The following is a 10,514-nucleotide window of genomic DNA, read 5'->3' as shown; positions in this document are numbered from 1 at the left end:
ATGAGTTGGAATCTACTATATGGCATTGGGTTTGGTCCCTGGGTGTCATAAACACTTTGAGCTCAACTACTAACCTAAAAGTTGGCAGTTCTAACCCACCCAGTGGCACCACTGAAGAAAGGCCTGGGGATTTGCTTCTGTAAAAGATTATAGAAGACTAAACAGCATGTAGGAGTTCTACTCTGTAACACATGAGGTTGCCATGAGTCAGAATCAGCTTGACAGAAATGAGTTTGGTTTGATTTTTGGTTATGATCTCTAAGACAGGATACAGGAAACAAAAACTTTATCAATGCTATTAAAATTAATATCTATATTAAAATATAGATAGAAAATACTATAGATTAGGTAGTTATAGGTATGTAAATAACATTCTATATTCTCATTGTTATGAAGATAAGAGAAAATATATGCAAAATATCTCATCCTTGGTAAGAAATCAGTACACGGTAGTTAGAATCTAATTTAGTTAATAGAAAAACTTAAAATTACAACATAAGTGAATAATATTACATTTGAATAGTTTGTTTTGGATGCACAACCCAAGATGTTCTATTGCATATGTACTTGTGTAGGGAGGGGTTTTCATTAACCAAAGTTTGACTTCTGTTTGTTTGGCACAAAACCCTTAACTTTAATGTCTTTTGATATTTATAATGATGAAGAATCCATCTTTGATGATTATAATATCTCAGTTAAAAGGTTGATCTGGAACTCACATGCTTGTTCCTTAACTTTTTTATTGAATTCCTCATGTCTTTATTCCTGAATGTATAGATGATTGGATTTAAAAGAGGTGTAAAAATTGTATAAAACACAGAGAGGATCTTATCTATGGAGATACTGTTGAATGGCCACACGTAGATAAAGACACAAGGTCCAAAAAACAGTACCACCACTGTGATGTGGGCTGAAAGAGTGGACAAGGCCTTGGAAGACCCACTGGAGGAGCGATGCTGGACATTAAACAGAATGATGCTATAGGAGATGAGCAGAAAGATGAAACAGAACAAAGAGAGTACTCCACTGTCTGCGATGACCAACAGCTCCAAGACGTAAGTATCAGTGCAGGCAAGTTTGATGACCCGAGGGAGATCACAAGAGAAACTGTCCACGACATTGGGGCCACAGAACGGCAAGGTCACTGTGAAAATCATTTGGCTCATGGTGTGCACAAAACCAGTGGTCCAGGAGAGAAGTGCAAGCCTGATGCAAGCACTATGGCTCATGATAGTTTTGTAAAGGAGGGGCTTGCATATGGCCACATATCTATCAATTGCCATGGCTACGAGCAACATCATCTCACTTCCACCTAAAAGGTGACCGAAAAACATCTGGCTCATGCAGCCTTCGTAAGAGATAGACTTATGTTCGCTAAGTAAGTCAACGAGCATCTTGGGAGCAGCAAGGGAGGCCAGGGACATATCAATAAAGGAGAGGTTGGCCAGTAGAAAGTACATGGGAGAGTGCAACTGAGGGTCCAATTTCACTACAAAGATAATGGTAAGGTTGCCTAACACAATGGCTATGTAAATAATGGAAAAAAATAAGAAAAAGAATATCTGTAACTCATGAGACTCTGTGAGTCCCAGCAAAAGAAACTCAGACACTGTGGAGTGATTTCGTCTTTCCATGTGTTTGCCTGTTGACATATGTTACCTAAAATAAAATTAAAATAGATTAAAATTTGTAAGATGAAGTTGAGAGAAAAATGCACATTTAATTAACTCTACTTTCTGAAATCCACTATAATGTGGAAAAAAAAATTATTGAACAATACTTAATCCAAATTTTTTTTAAAGTGATAATTTCTTAATAGGGATTATGAAGAATATCCACCAGAAGTGAATATGTTTGAAGAAAATTGAAACTGTTGATATGCAACACTTATATGTACTAATCTTGAGAGAGGTGTATATCTATCTCAGTTGGTCACAGGGTGTGAAAGTTCTCACCAATATTTTACAATGAGTAACAGATTAATTGGTCCTCCAGATTCAAAGAAAAGGTTCCTTTCAACTCGAATTCTATTTCTACATTGCATAATACTAAGAAGTCTATAAGTGAAGAAGTGGCTAAATAGTTTTCTAATTGAAAATCAGAACCCAGAAAAATGAGATTGAGTAGATAAATTATAAAAATTAAAGAGAATAGAAAATCTGAAAGTTAATCGTAGTTGCTGCTAGAAGTCCCAGTTTTGTGGCCAAATTGACTTGGCCTTCCACTGACATTTTACTTAAAGTTTAAGAAGAGTTCAGATATTTAGGGACTCTCTCACGGAGCATGCTTCATCTTTTGGCCGGTGAATTTAAGCAGATTGGGAGGTAAAGTGTTCAAAGATAGCGTAATGGATGGTTGTTGCTGCTGGTTTCCAGCTGATCTGTTTAACTTCCTTTGACTTCAAGTAGCTGAATGCCCAAACAGATGTGTTAAACCATCTGTCTTTAACTCATTTTTTAACCCCTTGCCGTTGAGTCGATTCCAACTCATAGCAACTCTGTAGGACAAAGCAGAACTGCTCATAGTTTCCAAGGAGTGCATGGTGGATTCAAACTGCCAACCTTTTGGTTAACAGCTGTAGCAGCTAACCACTATGACACCAGGGTTTCTAATCTATCTTTAGATGTCATATATATAAGAACATCATAAATGCAGAGCTCTGGTAAGAAAGGAGGACCTATAGGAAACACTCTCATGTTCGTCTAGATAGATGAAGCAGACTCAGGTAGAATAATGAAAACCAGCATTTTTGAAACAAGATACCAAGGAAGCGATCCTCAGATAGCTAAGAAGAGATAGTAATGTAACAATTTTTTTTTGTTAAGTGAATGCTAGGAAAAAAGAAGAATAGCAGAAACATGAAGCAATTCATATCTTAATGAAGACTTCACTCACGGGAAGAAGTAGACTCAAAATGCTTTTTAAAATATTTAGAAAAGCTTTAACAATACAGAAAAGTATAATATATATTTCCATACTTATTATTCCCTTTAAAAAATAATTGCATTCTTACCATTTTGCATCAGAATTTTTAAATAGAATCAAAGATACTGGTAAAGTTTGCTTATTGTCTTATAATTGTATGTGTGTGTGTTTCTAGTGAATAAATGGTATTATGACATACATAACATTCTGCAAATAATTTTTTTTTATTTAACAATTAAGAAATGTGTCCATATCTATTTATATGTGAAAAACTTTTTTTTCAATGATAGATTGCTAGAGTAGGATTGCTAGGTCTTTTTCCACTTAGCAAATAATTCCAAAATTCTCAAGAAGGGATTGTACAAACTTAATCTTGGTATTTTTTAGCCCTTATTCTAACTAGTATTTTTAATTCTAGGAATGCTAAGGTGATTCAAAATTAGGACACCTATATATGTATAACTAACAATATTAAAGAGTTAATATAATACTTTAAAAATAAAGACAAAATGAACATCTAAATGAATGATATATTAGCTGTATGAATTGTAAATATGCAATTGTCTTTACATTCCTCTGTATATTCAACTTACTCCCAGTCTGAATTACACTAGAACATTTCTGAAAATTGACAAGTTGATTCTAAAATGCATATGGAAATACAAAAGACCAGGAAAAGACAAGGCAATCTTGAAGAACAACATTAAAGGATTTATAATATACAAAGACCTACTATAAAGCTATATAATCCAGACAGTTTGATGTTGGTTCAAAAATCTGCAAATAAAGCAATGAATTCGAAAATAGAAGAAAAGCACTATTTTATGATAATAATAAATAAAATAATAAAAAATTTGTGGAAAGACCAAAGAATTGTTCCCTGGTGAGTCAGGAAGGTTGCATTGTAATAAGATAGTTGGTACTGGTGGCTCTTCTCCTTTGGAAACAGTATCTTCCTGATGTCAAATGTCCACAATATCAGTAAATGCCAGCATTAGCTTTATCATATTTTCCTAAAAAGCTGGATTGAAAATTCCTATTTCTTAGCTTCTTAGGATTGACACTTTAATCCATTTTTCCAAGCTTGCCCTCAGTTTTGCCCAATTAAAATGTAGACTAAGTATCAGGTGAGACTGCTTTTCTAGAACAGGGCACCATGCTGCAAGCAGCAGTAACCTGGCTTCTGTATGCTTCTCTGTGAGATTATTAGAAGGGGGGGAACCTAGCTGATTTTTACCCCAAGTTTCTCCAATAAGCTTTTGTGACATGTGCTTACACCATGTGACATGGTGGTGTCTGCCTTCAGGTATTCTATACCCCACAACATTACAGAGCTGCAACAATTCAAAGAGTGGGGGCCCAGAGCAAGAAGAATACAATGGCAAGATAGAAATTATTGTCCAGAAATAAACACAAATTGATATGTGAATTTCATATATAATAGAGGTAAATTTTTGGATCAGTAAGAAAAATATTCAGTAAAAGAAAATGGGACAATTGACTAGCAATCAAGAATGGGGAAAGCAGACCCCAATCTCACTTCTCATGTGAAAAGAAATTTCAGAAGGATAAAAGATTTACATCTATAAGAATAATATTATGAAATCAGTAAAAGCAAACATGGGTAAATATTATTTTGGAATAATAACCAAGCTGATAAAACATTCCAGACATGCTATAAACACTAGAATCCATAAAGATAGACCGATATATTTATGAAAGTGAAAAAAGTAAGATGAAAGTGAAAAGCAAAAAAAAGTAAAAAATATATTTTTAACACAAAAACAGATCTGTTTCCCATGACTGACAAATAACATTTAGCAATTAGTAAGAAAACATTAATGAAGCAATGGAAACATGGACACATCATATGGCTTGTCAATTCACAGAAGCAGAAGTGTAAATATCTTTAAACAGAGTGGTCAGGCTTACTTATTATTAAAGAAATGCAAGTTAAAATAACAAAGATATATAATGTTACCTACCAAATTTTAAATAAGGTAAATTCAATTTTTTTCAGGATGTGAGATGCAGGTAAAAGTGTTTCATATATTACTTTTTGTACGTTGGCACATTTGAGGGGGAGGAATTTGGTAGCATATTTTAGATGTTCAAATTTGGCTACACTTTAACAAAGAACCTTCACTTTTAGGATTTGTGCCTTATGTTTTCAAAGATAAATGAGTTATAATATTCACTGTAGCATTGACTTTCTAAACAAAAATTGGAAAGCACACCAGAGCCCATCATTAGTGATTAATTTAAAAATGGAAATCTGTATGCACTAACATAGAAATATGTATAAGGTATATTGTTAAATTAAAAAAGGTTAAACTGAACATACCTTTAAATAACATTTTAATGAAAACACATATTATATACATATTTATACAGAGCTCTTACAAATCTTATAAAACCACATAAAAATTTATTAAGCTATCAAGACTACTTATCTCTTAAATTGGTTATAGGGTTTGGCTCAGATTCTAATTTTTATGATTTCAAATTGTTTAAAGCTTAATACGGTTCAATGAGATTCCTGCCATGAATAAATGCCCCTGAAAACGAGCTGATATTTAGCTACCGAGAATTTCAAATCTGAAAATCACTGATTTTATATACAGATACAAAATAATTTGAAAAATAGTCTAGAAGCATCTTGAGGTTCTGAGGGTAACTAGCTGTGCGGATTCGTCATCTACAGCCTAAAATATTTAGAGTTGCAGCAGCACTGACAACTAAGGTCGATGATTACTGATTTGGCAATCTACGACAGATTGGCTGGATTCAGTAATATTCCAAGTCATCATTGACTTTTGACAGAGCAAATTCACCAGGCAGACTGAAAGATGTCTCCCGTTCTCTTCTCCCACCAGCCCTCCCAAAACATCCTGTGAGAATTGCTAGGAGAATAATTGAAAGAAAAGGAAAATATGGGAGACAAATCTATCCAATATCAAAATGTATTATAAGCCTAGGGTAATTGAAATTTTACTTTCTGTGCTCAAGAATAAATAGAAATGTAAATAGTAGAAACTTGAAAGTTTAAAAATTAAGTCATGTATTATGAATATGCTGTTTAGGATAAAGGAGGCTTTCAAATTATTGGGAAGTTATTTAGAAATGAATAAAGCTGTTAGCTGCCTTAGTCTTAAAATAAATTAAAATGTTATAAACATTAAAAAATAGCAATTAAAACAACAAAATATCTGAATACATAAGTGAATATATTTTTCTTGTAACTTGTAATGATTGTGACTATTTAGTGAAAATTTCTAAGAATCATGCCAAAGTCAGAAATCATAGAAGATTAATAAATTTTACTCTGAAGACTTACAACCTATCATTGCAAAAACATAAACAAATTGCAGGAGAAAACTTATATATACATATATATTGTATATAATATTAAATTCTTATAAATCAACAAGGAAAATTTGAAGAGCCTATATCAGAATCGACTCGACAGCACTGGGTTTTTATATAAAAAATGAGCCAAAGGAAAAAACAATGTTTAAGAAAATATGTAAAAGATGTTTGAACATAAGAAAAAAAAGTTTAATTTCCATAGAGAAATAGCCTGAGGGCACACACATCAAAGTGTTTATAGTAGTTTATTTTGGATGGAAGAATTACAGATTTGGTTATATTTTCCCACATCGCTTGGTATTTCACAAATATTCCTCAATAAATTTGTTTTACTTTTGAAATTAGAAAAAACTTTAAAACAAATATTTTATTTAATAAAACAGAGGCATAAAACAAAAGTCCTCAATTTTGTTCTCCGTACCTCTAGCCTGCTTTGTAAGTTGTGACTGGAAGTCACTGAAGCTGGTTTAGGATTTATTTCACTTGCTTCCACTTTCTTTAGTCTTTTAGTGCCTCTCCCAAGTCTAAAGGAGAAATTCCTTTTATTCTGAATCTACATAAGGCAATATGATAAATATGTCAATTAACAACCCTGGGAAAACTTTGCATCTTGTAAATGAATTCCCTGAGCAATTAAAAGTCCATGCAGTTGGCAAACTGGACTCTCTCGTTAGCATGCAGCTTTTCCCCGTGAAGAAGGGACAAAAATAAAGCATTAGGAACCAAACAATATACTCTTGTTTCTATGCGCAGATATTGACATAAAAACTCAATGTCCTACTGAAAGAGTACTGTAGACAACACTGGATTTTCAAAGGGCCTTTATAATAAGAATTAGGAAGAATCACAGATACACGATTAATTGTATTCTATTTCAATTTAAACTAGAGAAATTCTTATTACACTTAAGCAGACCGTCTTTAATTATATCATCTTAATAAAGGAGAAATGTGCCTATTTATTTGGAAATATTGGAAAAACTATTTCCTAAGAATCACATTTCTATGGTGCCTAATATAACTACCTTTGTAATATTTCTTTATAATTAGTTTCTCTTGGATTTGGGAATTACACTGGTACTGCATTATGCCAGAAGAGTTCATGCTTAAAATGAAAGAAATATGCTATTCTTAATTCTTTGATCTCTCACATGTCAAACAACAGTTTACGAATTCCCTCTTTCTCACCTTTGAATGTCTGTGCTTATTATGCCAACAAATGGGCTATACCCAACCACTTTATCTAAATATATTGTGATTTCAATGAAAAGCCAGGTTGGTAATGTCCAAAACCAATTTGCTGTTATTATCTCTGAACTGGTAACTTCACACCTCAATAACCTCACACATTTATAGCTTAGACCCTCTTAAGATAAAAATGTACCAGTTCAGGTGTTGATGAAATGGGGGAATCATCTTCCATTTCCTATTTCTATTTATCTCCTGTACTGGTTGAGTATAAATATGTGTTTTCATCTGGTAATACCTATGGTTTACATGTTTTTCTCTGCTAACACCTGGAGCTACCACATGCCTGTCAGTTTGTTGTACTGTGGTGGTTTGCAGGTTGTGAAACTGGAAGCTTTGCCACCCGTACTTCAAATACCAGCAGGGTCACATTTGGTGGACAGGTTTGAGCAGAGCTTCAAGACCAAGACAAACTAGGAAGAAGGACTTGGCAGTCTACTTCTACAAAAACTGACCAGTGAAAACCTTGTGACTAGCAGCAGAGCATTGTCTGACATAGTGCCAGAAGGTGAGCCCCTCAGATTAGAAGGCACTCAAAATACTACTGGGGAAGAGTTGCATCCTCAAAGTAGAGTCAACCTTAATGACCTGGTAGAGTCAGGCTTTTGGCACCTTAGATTTCTGATGTGGCATGACTCAAAATGAGAAGAAACAGCTGCAAACATCCATTAATAATCAGAACATGGAATATACGAATTATGAAACTAAGAAAATTGGAAGTTGTCAAAAATGAAATGCAACGCATAAACATTGATATTCTAGGTATTAGTGAGTTGAAATGCACCGGTACTGGCCATTTTGAATCAGACTGTGCCAGGAATGACAAAATGAAAAGGGATGACATCACACTCATTGTCAAAAAGAACATTTCAAGATCTATCCTGAAGTACAACACTGTCAGTGACAGGATAATATCCACAGGCCTTCAAGGAGGACCAGTTAAAACAACTATTGTTCAAATTTACCACCAATAACTAAGACCAAAGATGAAGAAATTGAAGATTTTTACCAACTTCTGCAGTCTGAATTTGATCAAACATGCCATCAAGTTGCATTGATAATTACTGGTGGTTGGAAAGTGAAACTGGGAAACGAAGAAGGACTGGTAGTTGAAAAACATGGCCCTGGTCATAGAGAAGACACTGGAAATAACATGATAGAATTTTGCAAGAACAACAGCTTCTTCATTGCAAATTAATTTTGTCACCAACATAAACAATGACTATACATGTGAGCACTTCCAGCACTGCATGAATTTGGTGAAACATCCCAGTTGATATTCCGTCAATTCCTGAGCATTGTTTCTGCCAAAGCCTTCAGTACCTCTTCCTTCAGTACCACCTTAGATCTCTTAGTTCCATCAGACCTCTTCCTTCAGCATCATTGGCACTTGATCATATGCTACCTTCTGAAATGCCAAGAAATATGGAAGACAGCTACTGGAAGACAGCTAACTGGAAGAGATTCATATTTGTACCCATTCCAAAGAAAGGTGATCCAACAGAATGCAGAAATTATCTAACAATATCATTAGTATCACACAAAAGTAAAATCTTGTTGATCAAAAGTGACCGTAGCAGTAGATGAACAGGGAACTGCCAGACATTCAAGCTGGATTCAGAAGAGGGCATGGAACAAGAGATATCACTGCTGATGTCAGATGGGTCATGGCTGAAAGCTGAGAATACCAGAAAGATGTTTACCTGTGTTTTATTGACTATGCAAATGTATTTGACTGTGTAGATCATAACAAAGTATGGAAAATGTTGTGAAAATGGGAATTCCAGGACATTTAACTGTGCTATGTGCTTAGACAAAGAGTCAGTCATTCAAAGAGAACAAGGGGATACGGAGTTGTTTTAAGTCAGGAAAATTGTACTTCAGAGTTGTATACTTTCACCATACGTATTAGGTCTGTATGCTGAGCAAATAATCTGAGAAACTGGACTACGTGAAGAAGAATAAGGCATCAGGATTGGAGGAAGACTCATTCACAACATTTGATATGCAGACGACACAGCTTTGCTTGCTGAAAGTGAAGAGGACTTAAAGCACTTACTGATGAAGATCAAAGACTACAGCTTTAAGTACGGTTTGCACTTCAACATAAAGAAAACAAAACTCCTCACAACTGGACTAATAAGCAGTATCGTGATAAATGGAGAAAAGACTGAAGTTGTCCAGGATTTCATTTTACTTGGATCTGCAATCGACGCTCGCAGAAGCAGTTCTCAAGAGATCAAAGGACACATTGCATTGGGCAAATCTCCTGCAAAAGACTTCGTTAAAGTGTTAAAACACAAAGACATCACTTTGTGAACTAAGGTGTGCCTAACCCAAGCCATGGTTTTTTAATTGGCTCATATGCGTGTGAAAGCTGAACAATGACTAAGGAAGACTGAAGAATTGATGCCTTATGGACTTACAGAAGTAGGAACAAATCTGTCTTGTAAGAAGTGTAGCCAGAACGCTCATTTATCTCACATACTTTGGACATGTTATCTGGAGGGACCAGTTCCCACAAAAGGACATCATGCTTGGTAAAGCAGATGGTCAGTGAAAAAGAGAAAGATCCTTAATGAGATGGATTGACACAATGGCTGCAACAATGTGCTCAAGCATAACAATGATTGTGAGGATTGTGCTGTCTAGGGGAGTGTTTCGTTCTGTGGTACATAGTGTTGCTATGAGTTGGAACTGATTTGACAGCACCTAACGTCTGGTGGCATAGTGGTTAAGTGCTACGGCTGCTAACCAATTGGCTTTTAAGTACACAAACAAATACCCTCTGGGAGACCCTTAAGATATTACTGATATATTTGCTACCCAGTGCTTTCATTCTGCTTCTGTTGGTTAGGCACAAACAAAACGGTTTCTGTTTTATCAAGCATCATAATCTTTACAACAGATTCTTTGTCACAAAGAATGCTGCAGTAAAGATACTACTTAATTTATTCCCATCTCAACTATTTG

The 10,514-nt window shown here is 34.7% G+C and overlaps 1 protein-coding gene across 1 annotated transcript; it reads right to left on the bottom strand.

Annotated features, from left to right (window-relative positions):
* Positions 1–695: 695 nt before the first annotated feature.
* Positions 696–1,634, bottom strand: LOC126084095 (olfactory receptor 4K13-like). Its single transcript, XM_049898329.1, has one exon. The coding sequence runs from the start codon at positions 1,632–1,634 to the stop codon at positions 696–698; it is 939 nt and encodes a 312-aa protein (XP_049754286.1).
* Positions 1,635–10,514: the final 8,880 nt, after the last annotated feature.

Source organism: Elephas maximus, chromosome 10 (genome assembly GCF_024166365.1).
Source record: "Elephas maximus indicus isolate mEleMax1 chromosome 10, mEleMax1 primary haplotype, whole genome shotgun sequence".
In the NCBI taxonomy this organism is placed as follows: Eukaryota; Metazoa; Chordata; class Mammalia; order Proboscidea; family Elephantidae; genus Elephas; species Elephas maximus.
The sequence above is the reverse complement of the archived record's forward strand: the minus strand, read 5'-3'. Positions and strand labels throughout refer to the sequence as shown.

Bases quoted from the DNA above. Each gene is read 5' to 3' on its own strand.
- LOC126084095 (XM_049898329.1), bottom strand. From the start codon at position 1,634: ATGGAAAGACGAAATCACTCCACAGTGTCTGAGTTTCTTTTGCTGGGA.